Source organism: Gymnoscopelus braueri, assembly GCF_963280865.1.
Source record: "Gymnoscopelus braueri genome assembly, chromosome: 11".
Taxonomy (NCBI): Eukaryota; Metazoa; Chordata; class Actinopteri; order Myctophiformes; family Myctophidae; genus Gymnoscopelus; species Gymnoscopelus braueri.
In genome coordinates, this window is record NC_137613.1 from 7,973,057 (window position 1) to 7,999,041 (window position 25,985).

The 25,985-nt window shown below is 41.2% G+C and overlaps 3 protein-coding genes and 1 long non-coding RNA gene across 8 annotated transcripts in view; 3 read left to right on the forward strand and 1 right to left on the reverse strand.

Moving 5' to 3' along the window:
* Positions 1-25,985, forward strand: part of LOC308094720 — an 87,697-nt gene that overhangs the window by 34,412 nt on the left and 27,300 nt on the right. The gene's annotated exons all lie outside the window — the stretch shown is intronic.
* On the forward strand, positions 331-11,804 carry LOC308094717 (regulation of nuclear pre-mRNA domain-containing protein 1A-like). 2 transcript variants are annotated; one of them, XM_080441531.1, is made up of 7 exons: positions 331-779; positions 4,498-4,627; positions 5,769-5,875; positions 6,071-6,165; positions 7,160-7,286; positions 8,182-8,357; positions 11,073-11,804. In XM_080441531.1, exons 1-7 carry the CDS (start codon positions 629-631, stop codon positions 11,169-11,171), a joined length of 885 nt encoding a protein of 294 aa, XP_080297657.1. In that variant the 5' UTR covers positions 331-628; the 3' UTR covers positions 11,172-11,804. The 2 variants fall into 2 exon arrangements, with proteins under 2 accessions (XP_080297657.1, XP_080297658.1); XM_080441532.1 differs by lacking the exon at positions 11,073-11,804 and adding an exon at positions 9,352-11,051.
* LOC308095117 (cytosolic non-specific dipeptidase-like) lies at positions 14,047-15,471 on the reverse strand (the record flags this gene model as incomplete). Its single annotated transcript, XM_080442060.1, has 1 exon — positions 14,047-15,471. One exon carries the CDS (start codon positions 15,469-15,471, stop codon positions 14,047-14,049), a length of 1,425 nt encoding a protein of 474 aa, XP_080298186.1.
* LOC308094694 (uncharacterized protein) overlaps positions 17,297-25,985 on the forward strand; it is a 35,989-nt gene continuing 27,300 nt past the window's right edge. For all 4 annotated transcript variants that reach the window (XM_080441480.1, XM_080441481.1, XM_080441482.1 and 1 more), the window contains exons 1-2: positions 17,297-17,618; positions 25,377-25,445. In XM_080441480.1, coding sequence (XP_080297606.1) covers positions 17,523-17,618; positions 25,377-25,445 — 165 coding nt within the window. In that variant the 5' untranslated portion in view covers positions 17,297-17,522. The remainder of the gene's footprint in view (positions 17,619-25,376; positions 25,446-25,985) is intronic.

The following is a 25,985-nucleotide window of genomic DNA, read 5'->3' on the forward strand; positions in this document are numbered from 1 at the left end:
TTATTTGGGCTGTTAACTAATCTTGTTTAAACCAGTGGTTCTCAAACATTTTCATGTCAAGGCAAGCACCCCAAATTAACATGTATTTGACCCAACCTCCTGAACATATAATTTTGCCAGAGACCCCCCATATAAGATTTTGTGGATTTGAAAATATTCCTACATTTTCCTTTTTCATAGTTTTAAAGGTCTCATGACGTAGCCTATATATAAAATACACGATGATACATCATGAGACTTTTAAACCGTATATTGGCTGGTTGCCTCTTTTGAGCTTGTTTTCATAGACCCGGTTGCTTGTTTCTCTCGCACAATCTGGCAACACTGGCAGGGCAGCAGCAGCAGCAGGGCTAGTTGCTGGCTAGCTACTAGCACACACACACAGCTAGCAACACAACAACAACAACAACAACACAGCCAAAGCTTTTAAGGCAATTAAATCATTACTATTAGCTCAGTGTGTGTGTGTGTGTGTGTGTGTGTGTGTGTGTGTAGACTGGCTAGCTGGCGTGTGAGAGAGAGATATAGAGAGAGAGGGGGGAGAGAGTAGAGACTAGAGAGAGAGATATCTTCACAAAGAATAGTCTCTCTCTCTCTCGCTCTCTCTCTGGAAGTCTCTCTGGTCGAGATGTCAGCCTTCTCTGAGTCTGCTCTGGAGAAGAAACTGACGGAGCTCAGCAACTCCCAGCAGAGCGTCCAGACCCTCAGCCTGTGGCTCATCCACCACAGGAAACACTCCAAGACCGTGGTCACCGTGTGGTTCAGCGAGCTGAAGAAAGGTCAATATATACCTGTTAATATACCTGAATATACATGTTAATATACCTGAATATACATGTTAATATACCTACCTGAATATACATGTTAATATACCTGAATATAGTGTTAATATACCTGAATATAATGTTAATATACCTGAATATAATGTTAATATACCTGAATATAATGTTAATATAGCTGAATGTAATGTTAATATACCTGAATATAGTGTTAATATAGCTGAATATAATGTTAATATAGCTGAATATAATGTTAATATAGCTGAATATAATGTTAATATACCTGAATATAATGTTAATATAGCTGAATATAATGTTAATATAGCTGAATATAATGTTAATATACCTGAATATAATGTTAATATAGCTGAATATAATGTTAATATACCTGAATATAATGTTAATATACCTGAATATAATGTTAATATAGCTTTATAGCTTGAAGAAAGGTGAGTTAATATACCTGAATATAATATTAATATAGCTTTATAGCTGAAGAAAGGTGAGCAGCAGCATAAAGCCTGATCTAAACCAGGGCAAAACATGTTAATATAGCCAGTGGAGGAAAAAGTACTCAAATATTGTATTTAAGTAAAAGTATCAATACTGCAATAATGGAGAAATACTCTGTTACAAGTAAACATCCGGAATTCAAAATTTCCTCGAGTAAAAGTACAAAAGTATTGGTATAAATGTTTTTACCAAAAGTGTGTAATGGGACATTCTGCATACTGACTACTTTCTACTTTTGGTACTTTAAGTACAATACTTTTGTACTTTTACTCAAGTCAATTTTGAAATTCCGGACTATTAGTTGTAAGTTGTAACATAGTATTTCTACATTGCAGTATCGATACTTTTACTTAAGTAAGAAATGTGAGTACTTGTATCCACCACTGCTGCGTTAATGTACGCCAGTGTGTCAATGTGGTTAAACTTTGTGAGCTAACGTGAATAGCTTCCTCGGCCACAGAGGCTAACTGACGTTAGCCACTACTTTGCTGTGAAGTTTGTAATCCAGTCATAATCGACATTATTCATTAACCAAGTGTCGTCGTTCTCTTTCCAGTGTGTTAGGGGCTTATTTTAGTATTTTACCCACTGACGCTGAATGTGAAAAGCAACACCAGGGAACAGTTTCACCTCACTGCATCATGCTATTCCTATTCCTAGCCCTGAAACATCTCATGTCATATCATGACGAAACCTCTGCACTTTCTCCATTCACAGCCCGTACATCTACATAAAGGTTCAGATTTCAAACATAAAGTGCTTATCTCATGGCCGTGGATGTTACTATTCACTTCGGGCGTGTATAAGTTCCCGTAACTTCCGTATTGTTCAATAAAAAGCATTTGAATACGATCGGTGGCCATTTTCTCGGTACTTATAACGTATCCGAGTGCAATACACCTCCCAACCGATAGGGTCGCTCAGTTGAAAGCATATGGACAAAATGGCCACTAATCGGATTAAAAGGCTTTTTATTGAACAATACTGAAGATACGGGTACTTCTGAGGGCCCGTACATAATTGGAACATCCGTGGCCATGAGGTAAGCACTTTATATTTGAAATAGGAACGTTTATGTAGATGTACGGGCTGTAAATGGAGAAAGTGCAAACACCAGGTTGAAGTTCAGCCATGACGCTCGTGACGGATGATCCATGGCTATGCTATTCCATGCTAACGTTGGCTAATGCATTAGTTTGCTGTGTTGTGTTGCTACTACAGCCATAGTGCAACTTAACAGTTAGCTGCCAGCCACTTTGGTGAGGTTGAACTTAAAAAATAAAACGTAAAAATTGTTAGACTAGCCTCTGGTCTTGGTACTCTTGTCTGGTAAAGCAATACTATGAATTAATGGGTGTATTAGATGTGCCAGTGTGCAAGCATTGTCAATAACATTGACAATATTGCATGTATTGGCAGACTTTATTGATTGATTGATTGATTGATTGTTCAGCCTAGATCAGGGGTCTTCAACGTTTTTCAGACCAAGGACCCCTTAGCTGAGAGAGATGAAACAGATTTGGCAGCCCATCTGCAGTACCTCTGAGGACTCCCTAGGGGTCCTGGACCCCCTGTTGAAGACCCCTGGGCCTAGATGGTTTTAAATGTAAGATTAGCAGGAAACTCACAGGTTGGCCTCCAAGCCGTTTGTTCCCCTTAACCTTCATGTTTATGAGTTTTAACAACTCGCCCGAGTGTTTATTTTGTGTGCCGCGCTATGAGCTCGTAGATCTGCTATTTTTGAAAAATCATAAAGTTGTGCAAATATTTGATTTGTTTTCCTTTTTTTTGGCGGACATTTGTAAATCTAATCTTTGCTTCTGGGGGTTCCTGGAACTAAATATATTTTACAAATGTTCGCTTTAAAAAATATATAATCCAAGACTTTGACACACATTTTCACAATTTTTCAAAAAGAGCAGATCTACAAGCTCATAGCGCCCCAGATCTACAAGCTCATGGTTTTTCAAAAATTGCAGAGTGCCGCGCTACGAGCTACGAAGTGTAAAATAAGGCCTTTTTTTTAGCGCAAATCAAAAAGTGACACGGATGCATTCCAGGTCTTAATGGGTTGAACATGGCATCTGTCTATCTAATCCATTATTGCAAGAAAGAAGCAGGTATTTTGCACATTTTCCCGATGACTTGCCATTCAAAGACTTCCTCTACAAGACAGAAGATGGAAGAAGCTGGCATGCCTCCTTTTAAACAAACTTCTGTCTGTGATTGCACTCTGTTCATAGACGGATAATAAGCTCATAATAATAAGTTTTGCTGCCGCGGATTAGTTTGGAGTCGTTCCGTATTCGTTAAATCCAATAGCCTTGGGGGCTACTTTGTAGATGCTCTGTAACCGAATATATGAATTGGATAATGGCTATTGCTGTGGCTGTGAGTGGATAAGGCATTGTGCCATATAATAACTTGGGGACACGCGTTGTGTTGAGATTCTTTTGTCTCCCCAGGGTGCCAAGTAGCCAGTGTTGCCAGATTCTGTGAGAGAAACAAGCAATCAGGTCTAGGGAAAACCAGCCCAAAAAAAAGCAACTATGGGCCACATGAGCACTTCTAACATATACATCAGCTATTTGAAAATAGCAGATCTACAAGCTCACAACGCGTCGCAGATCGGCTATTTTCAAAATAAAATCTTGCGGGGGAATTATAGTAAGCAGATCTGGCAACCCTGCAAGTATCAGCCTAATGATGCCCCAAGTGGCTGCTGTATTTTTGGAAGTCATCTCTGTTGACTGTAACGGGTATGTGGTGTTTATCCCAATCAATCCGGGAAGGCAGACAGTGTCATTTTAGTTTTTTTTGCTATAACCATTATTTTATACTTTGGGCTATTCAAAGCAAAAGCCAAATTGAAAACTTTTGTGTCAAATGTCAAATTATGTAAACTATTGTATCTACTAGTGCACATGGCACTTGACAGTGACACATACTGTATATTTACTGTTTCATTACCACAACAACTGTAATTTTAACCATCAACTGGGGAACTTGGTTGTCATGGGAACGGGGCCTATTATTGCCTCTAGATTTATCCATGACGTGATACTCCTAAACCTGTTTGTTTACACTTGCTCCTTGTATCTACAAATTGTTCCTGGTTGCTACTCCATTAGTCTGCATGTGTGTGCCAACATTTATTTCCCATCAGGGAGCAATTAAGTTGTGTTTTCTCTATTCTCCTGTGCAGCTCCGGTGTCCCGAAAGCTAACCTTCCTCTACTTGGCCAATGACGTCATTCAGAACAGCAAGAGGAAAGGACCCGAGTTCACCCAGGACTTTGCTCCAGTCATCGTAGACGCCTTCAAACATGTGTCCAGGTCACAACACTGTCCTTGATGCACATTTTTTACCCATATGGGACAAAATCAAATATATCAATATTGTGACAATATCAATTTTCTTTTTAACTTTTTGAAAGATTTCAGAAAGATGTTCAATGGGTCCCATTGTGAGCTTGTAGAATTGCAAATTTTTAAAGTATAAAATAAGGTTCAAGCGATTTAAAACCAGGATAAGACACCACATCACCACACTCTAGTTTGAAAATGTGTCTACTAAACTGTCTCTGTACTTTTGATCAGAGTCATGTATATATGTACAGTATGTGGGATTTATTAGTTTTGTTCATTATTTTGGTGTCAGCATGCTGGCACTGGAAATACTGTGTTCTTTAAAATGTGTCTGTATAATCCCATAAGGGATGGGCTGTGTTGAGGCAGCCAGGCACGAAAATACAATTATTCATACATATCATGTCATCCAAAAGACAATATCCAGTCTCATATCACAATATCGATATTACATCTTTTGTTTGTATTGGTTACTTGTGGGAATGCACCAATGCCAACATACTGATGGCTGATAGTTTAATAAAGCGTCTTAATGGTGATTATTTGCTATTTCATGTGTTCATCAGCTTCAGTTTAGCTTGTTTCATGACTAAATATGAAACTAAATATCGCCAATCGGAGATGTCTGCCTAGTACTGAACATGAACTCTATAGCAATGATTATTGGAATATAGAGCTTTAAAATGTATCAACCTTTTTTTAAACCAAAAAATATCACTTGCAGCAGTACCTTAAGTTATTACTTACTAAAGTCACTGAATGTCATTTCCCATAGTTGCGAACGCCGCCGCGCCTCCGACCAAGTGGAGCTTACTATGTCACTCTGCTTGGGTTGTGTGTGTGTGTGTGTGTCTCCGTCTGTGTGCATGCACTACCTAGTAGAGGGCGCCAGAGTGCAGGAATTTAGACACAGCCTGCAAAACACACACACACACACACACAATGTCAATGTTCTCTCCCCATCACGGTCAAATAACACGGATTACAAGTCCGTAAATACACAATATTTTCGAGTTGCGTTCGCTTCCAGCGTTCGCGCGTCTTACTTGTGTTCTGACTGTGCTATCCGCATGTTGACACCTTGCTGTGTGGTGGTTGTGTTTTTCAGGGACGGGGAGGATGGCTGTAAGAAACAGTTGGGTCGGGTGTTGTCTATCTGGCAGGAGAGAGCCGTGTACGAGAACAACCTGCTGGACCAACTGTCACAAGTCCTAGGTATGAAATGTGCAGATACCCTGTGTGTATATACACTGATACTGTACGTTGGTTTGTTTACTGTTGAGTGAGAAGAACACATTGTTGCACATTAAGCTAATCATCTGGGCGGACCCCCAGTTTGGGAACCACTGTATCATTATAGCACATGTAACGTGTGTCTCCTGTTGGTTGGTCTCGTCGTACGTCGTACAGGCGGAGAGAAGAAGGCTAAGAAGAGATCCTACGAGGAGATCCATGTTGACGACGAGGACTTTGCGTCCCAGAGCTCCCCAGCGGAGCCCCCACAGGTGCTGCTGACCAGAACCAGCCCAAACCCACCCAATGCATGCATGGTGCCACTGATTAGAAGGCTATGAGCTTGTTGATCTGCCATTTAACCCATTAAGGCCTGAGTCCGATTCTTAAAATGTTTTCTAAATCCTAACAGTTTTTTGAAAAAGATATTTAAAAAAAGAAATCACGATTTTTCTAAAATAACATAAAATGTGGCTATTTTTGAATAGCCAAAGAAATCTAAAGTGACACAGATGCGTTCCAGGTCTTAATGGGTTAAAACAAATCTTGGAGCATTTGTGCAAATCTTTGAATACATATATTTTCTTTAAACAACGTTTTTAACTCAAATCTTTGCTTCCTGGGGGGGGGGGGATTATTAATTCCAAAGTAATCGATGGAAATAATAATTATTTATTATTTCCATCGATTACTTTTCAGGGCAAATGATCAAATAATCAATATAGTGTTTGTGTTTTTTTTTTCTTTCCATTTATGTATCAACGTATTGACATAATTATTTTTTTAATTAAAATTGATTCGTTATAATCAACAAATTAGGCAGTTAAGCACTCCTTTAAACTTCATCGTACCACAGTGTCACTCGAAAATACAGAAAATAGCCGATCTACAAGCTCACAACACATGTTGTCGGCTTGTAGAAGGCTTCTTTTATATATATTTTTATGTTGAACAGAACATTTTTGCCTATAATGGACATGATGCCCAACATAGGAACGCCAGGTTCCTAGTGGTTAAACTGTTGCAGAGCTATTTCACTACTAGAGTGTTCATTTCTTTTTGAAAAATCATTTCTTTTATTTAAATCTTTCAGTTTTTTTCCCCCTTCCCTACAATTGATTAAACTGATTAGTTCCACTAACTGTTGCACCAATTCACCTTGAGTGTTTGGACTGACCTTTTATCCACACACACACACACACACACACACACACACACACACACACACACTGTCCTGTCCTCCCCCCCCCCCCCCCCCCCCCCCAGACAGCAGAGTTGATCCGGTCCCTGCAGGAGCTAGAGAACGCAGCCTCCGGAGACTCAGCACTGCGTCAGCGCATCTCCTCGCTGCCTGCTGAGGTGCAGGACGCCTCACTGCTCCACCGCATCACCGGTACGAGCCCACAGCACACTCATGCAGGACAGTTCTTAACACATTGAGTGCCAAAAACGGTCCGTACCGTTTTTCATAATCCAAACGAGGAGTGCCAAAAACGGTCCGGACCGTTTTTGGGAATTTCTTTCCTTCACAGCACCAGGAGATATCATTTTTCGAAGATTTAGACTCCAATCCACTTCCTGGTTAACTTATGACTTCAAAAGCCTGTATCTCGGCTCCTGTGTACTTTTTTTTTTTACACTATGTATTTTTGACTATTTTCAACTGGCTGCAACTATGGAACGGATTACCGAATGTTTTTGATTGTACGAGACCCCTGTGTGTGTAATGAGGGGATCACCGTGAGGACGGTCATCACTGAAAATATTTTGTGACTACTTGAAAAAGGTTAAAAAAATGGTTAAAAATCCAGGCACTGACTGTACCCTGTTTTAAAAAAAACCCTGGCACTCAATGTGTTAAAGCTAAAGAGTCGTTAAAGAATCAGAATCAGAACCAGGTTTATTGTCACATCACAGGTTTACAAGCACGGCACTCGGTGCCGCGCTATGAGCTTGTATATCTGCTATTTTTAAATAGCCAAATATATCTAAAAATGAAACCGATGCGTTCCCGGTCCTAAAGGGTTAATGGATTAAGTGGTTAACCCATTAAGACCTGAGGCGATTCTTAAAAAAAAATGAAAATCATAATAGTTTTTGGGGAAAAAAAAAAAAATGTTTTCAAGATTTTTCAAAAATAGCAGATCTACAAGCTCATAGCGCGGCACTCGGTGCCGCGCTATGAGCTTGTATATCTGCTATTTTTGAATAGCCAAAGACATCTAAAGTGACACAGATGCGTTCCAGGTATCAATGGGTGTGTGTGTGTGTGTGTTTTGTGTTGTCAGATAAAGAGTCGGGGGAGCGTCTCTCTCGGTTGGTAGAGGAGGCCTGCATGATGCTGGCCGACTACAGCGGCCGCCTGGCGGCCGAGATCGACGACCGGCGGCAGCTCACGCGCACCCTGACGCTCTTCCTGCACAGCCAGAAGGACGGCCTGGCCCAGAACGAACAGAAACTAGAAGTGCGTAAATACTACTTAACCTCTCTCGTTTTTTTTTCTCTACCTCATTCACACGGTGGCCGTTCACGTGTTTGTATCGACGTCCGTTTGTCAGCTTTACTTCCCTTTTACTTCTCACCATTCGCTAAGCCAGATTTATACCGGTGTTGCACGCCGAAAAATAGATCTACAAAGCGTCGCACTGCGATGCATTGTGATCTTGTAGATCAGCTATTGGTGGCACACCACACGATGCGCAAACCAAGTATAACTCGGGCTTTATTCTGTCTAGCCTCTCGCTTTTGACTCGACGCTTTCTCTGCTTTTGTTGGAATGAGCTTTCTTTTTCATGTAGTTCAGGATGCCTTACATTTCAACAGAATGTTAACAGTGAGCCAGACTATAGATTTAACCCTTTAAGACCTGAGGCGATTCTTTAAAAAAATCTAAATCCTAACAGTTTTTTTTAAAAAATCTTTTTAAAAAAAATGTCACGATTTTTCAAAAATAGCAGATCTACAAGCTCGTAGCGCGGCACTCGGTGCCGCGCTATGAGCTTGTAGATCTGCTATTTTTGAATAGCCAAAGAAATCTAAAGTGACACAGATGCGTTCCAGGTATTAATGGGTTAAAATGAAAAAAAGCTTTACAAACAGTATGGGCACAAACCTTGTATCTCCGAGTTTCTTTTTTCACTAAATTGGATCCATTGGAAACGCACCTTCTCTTTTCCCATTTCCCCCAAAAGTAAATGTTCTTGGACAAACAAGGTTTCTGCCTGATGGCGACAATATTACTGTTATTATGAAAGGGTTTCCCCCACTAAGGTTACTTTGTTCTGACGGGTTACATTTAAAATAATTCTGTCTATCTACACCTGTATTAGCCCGTAGAATGCAGTCCATTCAGGATGGTAAGTGCATTCCCCTCAGCCTTTAAGATACTATAGTTAATTTAAGCGTTGTTTGTGTTGACCTTTTTTTTGTGTGTGTAACTGTCCAGCCTTTATCCACAGGGACGTGAGCAGGATTAAGGAATCGCCTCTTTGCAATCATCAACTTTCATCAAGTTTCTTGTAATAAAGAAAATGGGAAATAAAAAAAAAAAAATATTTTCTGAGTGCTGTTATTTTGCTTCGGCAGCTGTCAGCTGCCGCAGACGCTTGCATTGCACATTCAATTTGCATTCCAAACATGATGCACACACGTAAACCATGCCTCTGGTACAGACACTTAAACTGAGCCGTGTTTAGGCAACGGTTTTGCCAAAGGGGAGGAAAGCCGTGTTTGATTGCATGTCTCATGGCATGTGACTTGCAATGCAACCAGTCTCGGCTCATTAAAATGGGTCATTTCTTACCTACAGGGCTACTACCTCTGCTGTTTACAGCTTAACTTCTACTATTACGGGGGTTTAGTTAACAGTTGATGGTGTGACTTCTAATGACTAGCTCTTGCTGTCACACAGTACATCATCTTCCATTCAAGTGCATATTCATGCTTTGTCTTGTTCTATGAAAGGTCCCTTGGACTGTGGGAGGACGTTTTATAGTGTTCTTGTACAATATAAACAATAGATGCACCAGTTATTTGTCATTCACACACGATGATGGTGATATCTAAAAGGAGACAAACTTAAGATTGGCAATAGACACAGCTGAGTCTCAAAGTCACTGCCAGGTAGAAACAAGGGGGGAAAAAACTTTTCTGGGGTAGTGTGCCAGGGTCCTGTTGAGCTTTCACTCTGATGGTTGGCTTGGGGGTAAATCGAAATCACATGCATACACGCTTGCCACATTATTTAACCTTTGTTTATACTTGGTACCGCTCCTTTTTTTCTCTGTACACCAAATCTCTTTGCTTAAATTGTCGATCTCCAAGCATTGCAATGCGTTGTGAGCTTGTAGCTCTGCAATATTTTTTAATGAATGTTTGCTCCAGAATAGAGACGGGGGGGGTTTTCGTGCAGTCTGGCGTATATAGGCACACACTAAAGAGATCCCTGCCTTCTGTTACATCTGGTGACATCTAAATTCAACGACTGGGCTAAAACTGGGTGGAAACAATTCAGACGACAAAAATAACCAAAAAAACGACCACAGAACTCAATGCAAAGATTTTAGGGTGTTCCTTTGTGTGGGATGGTATCTGGACAAAATCAGCGGTAACAAACCTGCTTTGAAAACCCAAATCCTGAGTCCAAGCCCAGTCAACGAGTTTAGATTGGGACAGATCTCCAAACATTCAAAGATGTGTGAACCGGTTGACATCCCACATTTACAATTGCTTTAGAATTTAGAATATAACTAAAATGTAATGAAACTGTAAAGCGTTTACCGTAGAAGTGAAGAAAAAAGTTAAATCTAGTCATGCATAGGTTTTAATTCATTGCTGGTAGATATGTTTAGAGGGAGGAGACATGACAAAACCTGATCCATCATGTGAATCACTCAAAACTCTTTAAAAGATCAAACTGCTTTGTTGGTCTCTTTTTTTCCCCCCGTGTTAAGCTAATTGCAAGGAAAGGAACATCAACACGGAAACATGTCTGACTTTGTAGAAACGCACCCAATGAATTACAAGGTTTAGCTCATTAAACATGAGCGATGTCATATTCACCCTGCTTGGGAAAATAAACACACACACACACACACACACACACACACACACCCATCATATTCATAACTTTATATTTTTACGTCCGGGTGTTGACAAATGTTTTCTGTTACTGTTCCAGGAATACAAACGCAAGCTGGCAAGGGTCACCCAGGTCAGGAAGGAGTTGCGTTCTCGTCTCAACAACCTCCCCGGGCGCCTGTACGACCCTTCAAACTGACGACTCATCATCTCCCCCCCCCTGTTCTGACCAGCCTTAACCTGGCCCTCTCCCACAAGGGACACATCTCATCTATCATTTATCTAACTCACTGTCAGTCAAGCTCTCTCTCTCTCTCTCTTACTCCATTAAGCATCCAGGCATTTTCCTTCCTTCTGTCATTTGACTGTCTTAGCTTTTTGTTTTCGACCTGAGTGAGCCGTGCCGTCATTTTATTTATTTTTCACAGGTTCTGGATTTGTTTCCGTATCGCTACGGCTCGGTTCAGATTTAACCCGTTAAGACCCGAAGCCGATTCTACAAATGTCTTCTAAATCCCAACAGTATTCTGATAAACAAATGTCTCTATAATCTGTGTCAAAATGATATGTATTTGGTGATGACCCCCATCTCCAAATATGTTGTTCCAGGGACCCCCAGAAGCAAAGATTTGAGTAAAAAATGTTTGCTTAAAAACAATATATATTCAAAGATTTGCACACATTTTACAAGATTTTAAAAAAATGACACGTATGCGTTCCAGGTCTTAAGGGGTTAAGGCTCTCAGAACCTAATTTGGGCCCTGCTCAGTCAGTACTAAAACCCTGAGTTCTGGGATAACCCAGAATACAGAACTGTATAATTTTGAGGGGGGGGGGGAAACAGCAGATCGACGAGATGGTCGCTTTTTTTTTTAAAATACGTTTTTATTTAATGCCGTTCAGGGGTGGTCCTGATTATAATGAATGAAAATGTAAACAAACAAAAGTCACAGAAGTCAAGGCGTTCTGGAATGTTCTGGGTTAACCCTTCGTCGAAATGAGCCTTGCCTGTTCACACCCACCAGTCATCTTATCATGTGTGTTACTGATAAAGTGTTGTTTATTATGTATGACGTAAGACAAGCCCCCCGCCCGACTGTCAGTGCTTTATGTATGATGTAAAACTCCAGTCAGTTGTTCACTAGTACTCAGTGAATACATTGCAAATTGGTTGATATACATCATGGCCCTGCCTCGGCCCCTGCACTCCTTGAAATGGTCAGGTTGATGCTGGTATATTATTTTTGTATTTATAGTGAGTTTAGATATTATGCCACCACCAGACTTCCCGCTCTGGTCCCAATGACTTATTATCCCCTCTGATATTTTATCAGTGGCAGTATTGTTTTCCTTTGACAAGTGCTGTAAATGTGGTTTGTTTTTTTTCATTTTGTTTTTCAACTTGGTTGTAGCTCATGCCGCCAAGTGCTTTGTTCCATGGCTAGGATCATTCAGTGTGGTTTGAAACGATATGATAGCCTCTAAACGATTTTGTTTCCTAGGTTTACAGAAGAAATCATGATACAAATGCAGTAGTTTGAAATATTTCTGGAAGATAAGCCCCCAACATATGTGATTATATTTTACATAAATCCATTCAGTGGGGATGGATGAGTACATTATTGAATGTACATATTCAAAGTTGCATGTAAATATGTTTTACCTGTTTGTCCTTAAGGTTTGTGTCCATGTCAACATAGCTTGTGACATGGCCATTCAGAGAACTTACTTTCTACTCTTTTTTTTTTCTTTTTCTGAATGAATGAAAACTCTGGTCAAACAAAGCCCTGCTGTACTGAAATAACGGAGTGGACAGCGTCGTGTTCTTGTTGACTGTATAATTAAACAAAATAATGCTTCATTATTTTTAACTAGTCTACTGTAAGATGCTCAGTTGCTTCACACTGCTTGACAAGTGCCCCACTGATTTAAAAACCAAACCTTTATAACAATTTGTTTTTGTACATAAAAGGAAAGTTATTCTAAAGAATAAATAAATGGAGATATAAACTTAAATGTTTTGGGTTTGCATACAATATCTGACACTGTGTCCAGTCAGCTACTATGCTTGGAATCCAGATCCTGCCCAACAGGGATATGCAGCTACATGCATTTCTTGCACATGCATTTCTTGTACACATTTCGCCATTCCTATTAAAATTTAGGCCGATTTATACATGTTTCTTTATGATCTTGTGCTACATCAAACCATCCAGACTTCTCAGGTCATCTGGGTCATCAGTTCTGCTTTCTGATAAGAATGCAGAATCAGAACTAAACAGCATTCAAAAATAGCAGATCTACAAGCACTCGGTGCCGCACTATGAGCTTGTAGATCTGCTATTTTTGAATAGCCAAAGAAATCTAAAAAAGACACAGATTCTTTCCCGGTCTTAATGGGTTAAAGGCTTAGAAGGCCCTAAAAAAATAATCCTGCCTGAACTCGCTTCATGAGGTGAAACGGACAGATCTGATTACCTGAGATTCTCAGGTTATCAGATCTGGCCGTTTCACCGCATGACGGCTGAGAACAGGTTTTTGAACACTTTGGTCAACAGAATTAACCAAAAGGAAAGATTCTTATTAAGGCAGAAGTAGTCAAGCGACAGGATGGGCAAGTAACACCAAAGGTGTGCGTTAGATATTTGGTATAAATCTCTCAAGACTTGTTTTGTTTGTTTGTTTGTTTGGCACTGACTGTGCCAGCAGGGGTGTCAAACTCATTTTAGGACAATCATTTTCAACGAGCCTGGCAGCCACCCTCAGGGCCAACTGGAAAGGAGAGGGAAAATATATATACATTTATATTATATTTTAAAAGGTAGTTTTCTTAGAAAACTAAGAAATGTAAGATTAATCTAAGATTAATGTGCCAGTTTAACCCCTTTAAACCCAGCACCCCTTTTTTTGGCATGTCATTATATTTTCATGTTCAAAAACAGTGAAAATACATGCTCCCAGTGGATAGCAGCATGACACATTGTTCTGCTATGTTTTCTTTTAATCTTTTATTCTGTTATATTATATATTATATATGTTATATTTATTCTGTTGTGACCGGTCCGTGTCCGCATTCACTCCAACTGAGATACCTCATAGAAGTACGCACCAAGCATCTTGATACCTTGAACATAGTTGGTTCTGTTGATCTTCTCATTCTGAGAGTGAGCCCCGTCATCGGAGGATCCCACAGGGAGCAACATGACGTTACATCCTGTGGCCTCCTGGAAGGTCAGCGTCACCGGAATGCTGCCGCCCTCACGAGTCAGGTCGGGCTCCACGCCAAACACGGTCTTCATGGCCTTTCGACCGGCCATGTAGTGTGGGTGGTTGAAGTCCGACACCCAAGCCTTGGCCCCGTGTCCCATGTAGACGTTCAGCTTGTTGGGACTCTCCGATTCGGCAAACTTTCTCTGCAGGTGACCGATGACCTGTTTCTCCACGACTTTGGGGTCCATGTCCGGGACCAGGCGAACGGAGAACTTTCCGATGACCTTGCGGGGAATCACGGTCTTGGCCCCGCCGTCCGAGAAAGCCCCCTCGATTCCATGGAGAGAGAGGGATGGGTATCTCCAGCGGTGCATTAAGATCTGCTCCTTGGTGTCGTGAAGCAGCTTCTTAGCCCCCACGTCCCTGCAGTAGTCCTCCACGTCAAACTCGATCTTGTCATAAAGTTGCTTCTCCTCGTCCGTGAGAGGGGCCACGTCTTCGTAGAGCCCCGGAACCAAGATCTTTCCCTTCTCGTTCACCAAGGAGCTCATGAGCACGATGAGGTCGGTCATGGCTTCGTGAACAGAGCCACCGAATACGCCAGAGTGGAGGTCCTTGTCGCAGCACTCCATCTCGATGAAGAAGTAGCAGATGCCTCTCAAACCGTACGTGATGCAGGGTTTGCTCTTGCCCAGCCAGTAGTTGTCCGAGATGCAGACGTAGTCCACTTCCTTTAAGAAGGTGTCTTTGAGAGAGAAGACCAGTTCGTCCAGGCCATCGGATCCGGACTCCTCCATCCCTTCAAAGATGAACTTGAGGTTGATGGGAAGCTCCTGCTGAATCTTCTGGTAAGCCTCGATACAGTTCAGAAAGGCCAGCACCGGACCCTTGTCGTCTGTGGAGCCTCGTCCGTAGAGCTTCCCATCTTTCTCCACCAGAGTAAAAGGCTCCGTATCCCAGCCATCCTCGACATTGGCCGGCTGGACATCGAGGTGGCCATAGATACACACAGTCTTTTTGCCCGGGTCCGAGCCCAGTTGCCCCAGGATGACCGGGGGCAAGGGAATCTCCTCTCCGGAGGGAAGCTTCTGCTTGCCAACGTCCACCAGCTCCACTTTACCCCCCAGCTTCTCAATGTCACCGGCCGCCATCTCCATCATCTTCTTGATCTCCCCTCGCTTCTCAGGCCATGCTGACACACTCTGAACCGCCACCCATTGGGCGAGGCGCTGAATGTACAGCTCCTGGTGTTCGTCCACGTATTTGAAAAGCGCTGATAGATCAGACATCTTTGCCAGTGACCGTTGTGCAAACTTACTTTATTTAATATGATAAAAAACTGCTCTTATGGTTGGTATTAAAGTTATAAACTACTTGATGAGAGAAAACACAAGTCTCCGATTTATGTGGCCACTGTGTGACGTCAGCCACTTACAGTATGATGTATCTATGATGCATCACTCCAAATATGGGGAAGGTTTCAACCCTCACTGACTTCCAGTATGAAATGTATGTTAAATATTAGCCTAGTGGCAACATGCTCAGGAAAGTAGGCACTGAGTGATTGTCTCACTGTGAGAATCGGTTTGAGAATAGTCCTGGATAAACACACTCACTCACTCTCACACACACACACACACACACACACACACACACACACACACTCTTCTATACGCAATGGATTTTTTTTTGTAAGGTCGCAACCATTAAAAATAGCTTTGTACACGTAACACGTGTATGATGTACTTTCTTTTTTATATAGTGTAATAAATAGCAGGCTACACTTTTAATATTGTCTGTAATAATTCTACCCTTTTAATATTGTGACGCATTTGTTATTGTATGCTAATTCTTGATAAATCTAAATGTATTTCAAATCTTGCTGGCTGGAGGCTTTGTTTAGGGGCAGTTTTAGATGAAAACAGGGGACTTTGTTTATGGCCCCCATAAACTTGGACCAGTTTAAGATGCTTAACAAGTGCCCCGCTGATTTAAAAAAACAGACGTTATAACTTAATGTGTTCCGTAAATACGGACAAAGTTATTCCCAAAAAGAAAAACAAATAAAAGGAGAAATAAATAAGCCTATCTGCTGGGTGGTTTGCATAGAAGGAATTACATATCCTGTCCAGAAGGGGGCGCAACGAGTCGTTGTGACCATAGACTGTATGATTGTGTGAACCCAGAAGCGAGGCAAAGGGTGCGCTCGTTTTGTCCCACTGCCTGTGGGCGGGGTCGGAGCCTTGGGCCTTTAGTTGGTGTTCCCGCTCATCTGGGCTGCCCCGGCGAGGAAGACAAGCAATGTTGCCATGTCTGCTTATTATAAGCAACTTTGGGCTTGTTTTGCTGTAAAGTTAATTGCTTGAAAATATTGGTGGTTGCATTTTTTTGGGGCTTATTTCATTTAATTTTGAATTATTGTTTAAACCAGTGGCTCTCAAATATGTTCATGACAAGGACCCCCAAATTAATATGTAGCCTATATTTGTCCCTCCCTAACCCCCATCTGAAAATGTTTTGCGCCAGGGAGCTGTACCAGACCTTCCAAATATTCCACAATTTATTTCAAGATTTTTTTAAATAGCAGATGTGCAAGCTCAGTATATAGTCTAGTTCAGGGGTCTTCAACCTTTTCAGGCCAGGGACCCCCAAACTGATGGGTAGATGGAGCAGGGACCCCCTACCTCGTAGGGTAGGGGGGGCTACCACATATATTGTATATTTATGTATAAAATTGTGTTTTATATTGCCTGCTCCTACGCACCTGCCCCAGTAGGTGTGCAAAATAAAAATTCTCTACAAAATATGTATAAACATACCATGTTATTGTGCATTGTGCCTCCATTTATCTGTTTGCTATGGATTCATGTTATGTTTAAAGACAATTTGACATTTTGGGGGGAAAAAATAAAAAACCTTTTTTTTTTTTTTTTCAAACAAAAATATTGTATAATCAAACAACAATTTCGCGGACCCCCTGCAGTACCTCCGCGGACCCCCTAGGGGTCGCGGACCCCCTGTTGAAGACCTCTGGTCTAGTTGCTTCTTTCGGGCTTGTTTCCATAGACCTGGTTGCTTATTTCTCTCGCAGAAATCTGGCAACACCGAAGCACACAATAAATGAATCACTACTGTGTTGACTTAACGCGGGCTTCGTTTGTCCATGAACACACACTATAGACCTTAAACACGTAACGTTACAGAAGAAGTGTATTAATTATCATTTGACACACACATTTAGTGTAGGTATATAATCCGCCTATCCGGGGTGTAAACACTGTTTACGGAGCAGGACATTAGCCGTTAGCAGCTAACTTTTAGCTATAGGCTAGGCTAGCTAATGCAGAAGCGATCTGACAAGAAGCGGAAAGAAACGATGGAGGTTCTGGAAACACCGTATGAACAAGAGATCACCATCGATTTCATCCAATGCGAGGTGAGCACTAAACCAAGTGTATGCTAAAGCTCAGTGGTGGAAAGTAACTAAGTACATTTACTTAAGTACTGTACTTAAAGGGGTAGTTCACCCCCAAAATAACTTTTTTTCTATTGATTACTGACCATCTGGAGCCTTGAATTCATAGATATTTTTTTGTTTTTGTCACATTCCTAAGCCAATAATTTGATTATAATAAATGTGTCCCCATTGATTCCGGTAGGAGACACAAATGCATTTGTGTCTCTGGTAGGAGACACAAATGCATTTGTGTCTCCTACCTACCGGAATCAATGGGGCTAAATTTATTATAATCAAATAATAAAGGAAGGAATGCGACAAAAACAAATAAATATCCATGAATTCAAGGCTCCATGGGGTGAGTAATCAATCGAAAAAAAGTTATTTGGGGGGTGAACTACCCCTTTAAGTACAATTTTGAGGTATTTGTACTTTACTTGAGTATTTTACAATTTCCAATACTTTTACTTATACTCTACTACATCTCGGAGGCAAATATTGTACTTTTACTCCACTACATTTATTTTAAAAACTATAGTTACTAGTTACTTTTCAAATACAAATTATGATGTAAAGAAACATACATTACCCACTTTAACCATATTTTATACCTAGGCTATTTGAAAATAGCCGATCTACAAGCTCACAACGCGTCGCATCGTGACGCGTTGTGAGCTTGTAGATCTGCTATTTTCAAATATTTAGTACTTTTACTTTTGGTACTTTAAGTACATTTTTATGCCAATACTTTTGTACTTTTACTGAAGTAATTTTTTTATTCTGGACTTTTACTTGTAACAGAGTATTTTTACATTGCAGTATTGGTACTTTTACTTAAGTAAAGAATTTGAGTACTTTTTCCACCACTGAGTAAAACTACACTAAGGCAGCTTTGACATAACATCCATGATAATGTGTATGTGTGTGCACGTCGTTAACAATCCACGCACACAAGGGAGCGTTGACTAAAACAACATGCATTCATTGCTCATCATTAGCCATAAAGACTCGTAGATGTATTTTGATCGATTCTGACATTATGTTTATCCCTACGAGAGTCTTAGCTACCATCCCCCACATTGCCCTGTAATGTCAGCTCCAAAGCCCGTACTTCTCCAAACATGTACAAATGTGCAAAATATAAGGTGTTTACCCACTTGCCCGAAATGTTAACTCAGTGTCCGGCGTGTTAGTGCAATGTATTAGTCCATATTCATCAATAAAGAAGTGTCTTAATCCCGTATGTGGCCGAACGACATCCCCCCTGTCGTTTACTTCCTGTTTACATTGAGTGTAATTCCGGCTTTCACCGGATGCGCCCCGTCTCTACCGCCCACTGGGAACTTCCGACAGAATCGGCCACAGACGGGATTTAAACACTTCTTTATTTAAATATATGGACTAATACATTACACAAACACGCCGGGCACTGAGTTAACATTTGGGTGCAAGCGGGTAAGCACCTTATGTTTTACATTTGTACATGTTTGTGTACTGATTTAGACCCCTCAAAAATAATCATATTTGAACTGGGGACCCCCCACCCTGACAAGCACTAGGACATGAGGCATTACATTCAGTCCACAGATAATTTTGTGAAAATAGCGATTGTAGATCTGCTATTTTCACAATGTTTGCCTCTTATATTATTTGACAATTTGTACAATGTTTGACCAGTTTTTATTGTATAGTTTGTTGATTACACACAGTCATGGTCTTTAAAAAAACTAAACCATTTTAAGGTATTAAAAAGGTTTTAAAGGTCCTTAAATTGTCACTTCACTGTCATCTGGGGACCCCCTAGGGGTCCCGATGATGTAATTACAGTGTTTCTCAAAAGTTTTCATGTCAAGGACCCCAAAATTGATGTATTTGTATTTACATGGACACCCGTCTGAAAAGACTGGTAACACTTGCTAAAATATGCATCCCCATGTCTACAATGCATTATACTTATAAATAATGCATTATAATCGGCTTATAACACTGTATAATTATAGTCATAATAACTAAAAAAGAATCATCATGCTTCATTAATAATAATCATAACACGTTATACAGCTTTTTTACAATGACTTATTATAAGTCATAAGTAATATCTCATAATTGCTGGACACTCACAGGCAATGTTTTTTGCAAGGAACATGGTTTATTATAATTGCCATGATAGTTGTAATACATTATAGGTCCTGGGACCCCCAAGGGTCCTTGAGCGGGTCCCAGGGGGTCTCCACCAGCTAAATTGGTTAATTATAGCATCAAATTCCGTTTAACCACTTTAACCCTTTATACACCGGTTATTTGAAAATAGCAGATCTACAAGGGCATTAGAGACATGGGATGCACAGCAAGTGGAGAACCAGTGCTTTAATGCAGTGTTAATTTCGTTGGCTAAAAACTACAACGCAAAATGTTCATCGACTACGTGTTTTCACTGACAAAAACGTAATGAAAATTAAACAAGAACTAAGCTATGATGACTAAAACTAAGGCCAAATATATTGACAATTTCGTGAACAAATAAAAAACAGACTAAAATGTTAGGGAAGGACTGGTGGAGAAGAGATCCTGTAGAACAAGTCATTGTCTAGCTTGCAGATCGGCTATTTTAAGCATGCAACACGGTGTAAAATCAGTCATTACCACGCCATCATCAACGTGAGATGTGTGAGATGGCTTTCACCGAGGACGGTCGCACCTTTTCACCGCTCCTGATTTCCACACCGCGCTCTATTCTTCAACGGCGAAAACAACACCTACGCCTCAAAAGGATCATCACTACCAGCAACAACCTGGTGCTGTTCTACGCTGCTATATTGCAAGGATTAATATTTATCGAATCCCACAATGTGCAGCTTCAACGGAGAGCGTGTGCAAACGGAGATTTACCGCAAGACGCGGCGACGTTACTTTTTAAAGTTTTCGGCGCGAGTAAATCGGTACAAACACGGAGAAGGACACCAAACCAGCTGGACGGCCTTACAGTAAGAAAGATTATTTGGTTGAGTCTAATGTTGTCGGGAAATGTACATTCTAATCCCGGCCCACCGACCGTGAAGAGCACCACGGAGACTCCCTATGATCACCACTACAATGTAAGCAACATCACAGCTGATTTCAAACGCGACGGAAGCGCCCGACAAGGTCCGGACCACAACATGCAGACAATTAACTTTGTTTGGCAACGGCCCACCTCACCTGATAAGAAAGAACCCCAGCAAAGAGCTGGAGAAACAAGGATGGATTATTTGTCCCGGTTAACGTCTGTGCTGGCTCCAAATCCTGCATTCTCAAGCAGACCACCGCCTGAAGGAATGTGGGTGACGAGACAAGGGCTTCCCCAACAGCAGCGTCATCAAGAGGATTTCCTCCTGCGACACACGGGCCCAAGACAACCACAGGGTTTCTCTCAGAGGGAAACACAGGAAAACAGTGTTTTTCCCCCTGTTTCTGCCATCTCCTGGCACCACCGCTTAACGTCGACGCGGGACAACAGCTTCACCCCTCCCCCACCCCCACCCCCCCTCCTCCTCCACCACCACCACCACCAGTGGATACCAGGACAACCGCATAGTATCCCACCAAGAGGAATGCTGGGAAACGGAGTTCCTTTCCCTGTTTTCCAAGCGGTCACTGGTCATCTACATGGTTTTCCATTGTGGGATCGGCGTGGAAACTTCTGCCTCACCCCTCCCCCACCCCCCTCCCCCACTGCCCTGCTGCAATCACAAAGCCCCCACCCCCCTCCCCCGATCATACCCCCCCTCCCCCCCTCCCCCCACCCCATCCCCCACAGCAGGACAGAGGAAGGTCTGGCAGTCCCCCCTGCAGAGACCACGAAACCAGCTGATCAGGTTTTAACCCAAACCCCCCTACCCCCCCGCCCATCAGCGACCCCCCCCACCGACCTCCCAGAGCCTGTAAGGGACAATGGTTACTACTCAACTGAAGACATGGATGGCCTTTTTTCTACTAGAGGTACTCACATTGTTCACTTGAATGTTAACAGTCTTTAAAAACCCTGAAAAAATGTCTGAACTGAGATCCATGTTTGGAAGTGGCAAGGTAGACATTATTTCATTCTCAGAAACTAAGTTGGATAATTCCATCAAAGACTTTGAGATTGAAATAAAGGGCTACAATGTCATCAGAAAAGACAGAAATCTCTCTGGGGGTGGGGTTTGCATCTATGTGAGATCAGACATTATTTACGATGTGATCCCAGATATGGATAACAACCCCACTGAATCGGTCTGGGTCAAAATTTTATACCCACATGCAAAACCACTGATAATTGGCGCCATCTACAGACCCCCAGATCAAAATGCTTTTTATGACTTGATTGAGGATCATGTGGCGGGTTTAGGAAACTCTGAGACGGTTTTAATTGGTGACTTTAACACCTGTGTTCTGAAGAAAGACTCAGCTACCTTTAAGTCCCTCAGAAAGTTCTGTGACCTGCACAGCTTTACCCAGCTGATAAAGCATTTTACAAGGGTAGGCATTGCTTCTCAATCAATCATAGACCTAGTGTTGACAACGGACCAATCCAGAATTTCCAAGAGTGGAGTGATTGAGTGTAGCTTAAGTGATCACAATATCATTTTCTGCACACGGAAGATTCACGGACCTGGAGCTTATTGTCACAGGACAATCAGCTGCAGGTCTATGAAACACTACTCAAGTGATCTTCTAACAACAGCTCTTGGAAAAATGGACTGGTCCCATGTCCTAAATTGCACCTCTGTGGAGGAGTCCTGGTCCTGTTTCAAAAAAGCTTTTTTGTGTGTACTTGATAACATCGCACCCACAAAGGTGGTGAGGGTCAAAGCTAGCACAGAACCTTGGATGAAGGGTGACATTTTGAATGCCATCAAACTCAGGAACAAAAGCTACTCCGAGCTCAGGAAAAACAAAAGTGAGCAGCTACTTGAAAAGTGCAGAAATCTACGAAATGTAGTTACTAAATTGATCAGAAATGCCAAAAAGAATTTCTTAAATGAGAACATAGAGGCAAACAAAAGCCACCCACAAAAACTGTGGGAGGCACTAAAACAATTAGGCTGCAACGGAAAGATTCAGACTAAATCTACAAACATTTGCATTATTTCAAGTGGCTCGCTCACTACCGACAAGCAATTGGTAGCGGACTGTTTTAACAGTTTCTTCACCACAGTTGCAACCCAGTTGGTAAGCAAACTCCCTCAGCATTCAGGTCTGTATGGCCCCGACCACATTCAAGCTCACTATGAGAAACTAGGGGCTAAAAAAGATTCCTTCTTTTTCAAACCTGTATTGACTGTTGATGTGCAAAACAAACTCCTCGCCCTACAGCCAAACAAGGCCACCGGCCTTGACAACATCCCCACCAGATTCCTCAGAGACGCAGCGGTCTCCATTGCTCCCATAGTAGCCCACATTACAAACTTATCCATCAGTCAGTGTCACGTCCCACAAGAATTCAAGTTGGCAAGAGTAATCCCTCTATTTAAAAAAGGAAGCAAACTAGATCCTGGCAACTATAGGCCTGTTTCCATCCTTTGTTCCATCTCAAAGGTTATAGAGCGATCAATCCAAGAACAAATCAACAGCTACCTCAGCGAGCGTAAACTGTTGTTTGAATTCCAATCAGGCTTCAGAACATCCCACTCCACTGACACATGCCTACTATATTTGACCGACTACATCAAACGTGAGGTAGACTCGGGCAAATACTGTGGCATGGTCATGCTGGACCTCCAAAAGGCGTTTGACACTGTAAACCACGCAATTCTACTTGATAAGCTGAGGGCGATTGGTTTTGATTGCACATCACTAAATTGGATGAGATCTTACTTGGAGGGTAGAGAACAAGTGGTTGACATCAACGGAACCATGTCCTCATCCCTCCCGGTGAGCTGCGGGGTTCCTCAAGGCAGCATTCTAGGGCCGTTACTGTTCCTTCTATACATTAACGACATGAATGCTGCCTGTAACTGCAAACTGTTCCTGTTCGCTGATGACTCGGCACTCCTGATCTCGGGTGAGGACAAGTTGCAAGTTGAGGAAGCTCTCAGCTCTGAACTCTCAAAAATCCGTACCTGGCTTACCGATAACAAACTGTCTCTACACCTTGGGAAAACTGAATCCATCCTATTTGGGACCAAACATTCCCTCAGTAAAATGAAGGTAAATGACTTCAAGGTCAAAGTCGATGACACAATCATCACTAGCAAAGAAGAGATTACCTATTTGGGATGTATTCTGGACAAATACCTGTCAGGTGAAAGCATGGCAACAAAGGTGGTCAAAGGAGTAAACCAGAGAACCAGATTTATGGGCAGAGTTTCCTCTTTTGTCAACCCTCAGGCCCTCAGGACCCTCTCAGGGGCCCTGATTCAGCCCCTTTTTGACTATGCTAGCTCCTCTTGGTACTCCAACACCTCAGTGTCACTGCAGACTAAGCTTCAAACCTCCCAAAACAAACTGATCCGACTACTTCTCGGACTGGGGCCCATGACCCACCTCTCTCCCATTCACTTTGCCAGCCTAGGCTGGCTCAGGGTGGAAGACAGGGTTAAACAACTAAAAATGGGTCTGGTCTTCAAAATTGTAAATGCAGATTTGCCCGATATGCCCCCTATACCCGCATATCTGTATAAATACCTCGAAAAAGTTAGTGACACCCACAGCCACGAAACTAGAGGGAGCGTAAACAACAATCTGGTACCACCCACCCATAAAACAAACATGGGCAAATTCTCCTTCTATAGCACAGCCACCAAGGAATGGAATAGTCTAACCCCATCCCTCAAAAAATGCAGTTCGCTGGGCTCATTCAAAACTGCCCTAAAAACCCATCTTTCTGGAGGCCGAAAGAGGAGCTAGTACCAGTTTCCCTGTAGACAGACGACCCCCCCCCCCTCCTCTTTTTGTACATATTTTGTATTTCCTCATGCTTTTTTTGTATATAATTTTTTATTTTTCCATGCTTCCCCCCCCCCTTTCTTTTTGTACATATATTTTTAAATGCTTTTTTTGTACATAGTGGTACTTTTTCTGTATTATCTGTATTTTCATGTTTTTTGAACTGTTTGGTTGCTACTATATATGTCTATGAAATTAACTCAAGGACCCCAACGGAAACAAGTCCGCAAGGACTTTTTTGGCCGGACCTTTTAGACAAAAGCATTATAAATGTAACTGTGTTGTTTTACATTCTTTTGCCTAATAAAAATTTCAATCAATTTCAAAACGCCCGCCAAAATGCATTGTGTGTCGACCAAATCAACTGTAGATTTAGTCGACTAAAATCATAAGATATTTAGTCCAGTGGTTCTCAAACATTTTCTTGTCAAGGACTCCCAAAAATTATATGTATTTGGCCGCGGACCCCCATGTCAAAATATTTAGTTCCAGGGACCCCGAGAAGCAAAGATCTGAGTTACAAATGTTCGCTTTAAAAAAAAAAAAATCTATTCACAGATTTGCACACATTTTCACGATTTTACAAGATCTACAAGCTCATAGTGCCGCACTATGAGCTTGTATATCTGCTATTTTTTAATAGCCAAAGTATAAAAGGTTAAAGTGGTTAAGATTATTCTGATGCTTTATTAACACATTTTGCTAGGGACCCCACTTTGATACACTGGTTGTATGGAATGCTGATATATATATATATATATATATATATATATATATATATATTTATTTATTTATTTATTTATTTATTTATTTCATCTTTTCCCTCTCCAGGTCTGCAATAAAACCATAAGGGGTGATTCGTTGTACAAAATCCACCTGACCACCTCTGGACACATAAAGGTACAGAGCTCAAACATTGCAGCTTGCTTGTGCATTTAAACAATTTAACAACATTCTTGATTGAGATTAAACAGCCACTCTCTGTAGTATCTCTAGTTCAAGGGTAGGCAACCTTAGGCACGGGTGCCAGGCCAGCATTGGCACAGGGAAGGGTGATCGCTGGCATAAGTGTGAGAGAGAGAGGATTTTTGGTTTAAAATGAAATATATATATATATATATATACGGTATGTATATATATATATATATATATATATATATACATATATATATATATATATATATATATATATATATATATATATATATATATATACATATATATATATACATATATATATATATATATATATATATATATATATATATATATATATATATATATATATATATATATATATATATATATATATATATATATTATTTCATCTGCAAATGCAAATTACATCCTGCACATAATTATGCATTCATTCAAACTCTGAATTCTTGCTGGGGTGGGAGTCTGGGAGATCCAGTAGGTGGGCTAATGATCGTTACAATG

Excerpts from the sequence above, each read along its gene's own strand:
- LOC308094717 (XM_080441531.1), top strand. The coding sequence starts at position 629 with ATGTCAGCCTTCTCTGAGTCTGCTCTGGAGAAGAAACTGACGGAGCTC. Across the intron at positions 780-4,497 it reads GTTCAGCGAGCTGAAGAAAG|CTCCGGTGTCCCGAAAGCTA; the intron begins GTCAATATATAC and ends TCTCCTGTGCAG. Across the intron at positions 7,287-8,181 it reads ACTGCTCCACCGCATCACCG|ATAAAGAGTCGGGGGAGCGT; the intron begins GTACGAGCCCAC and ends TTGTGTTGTCAG.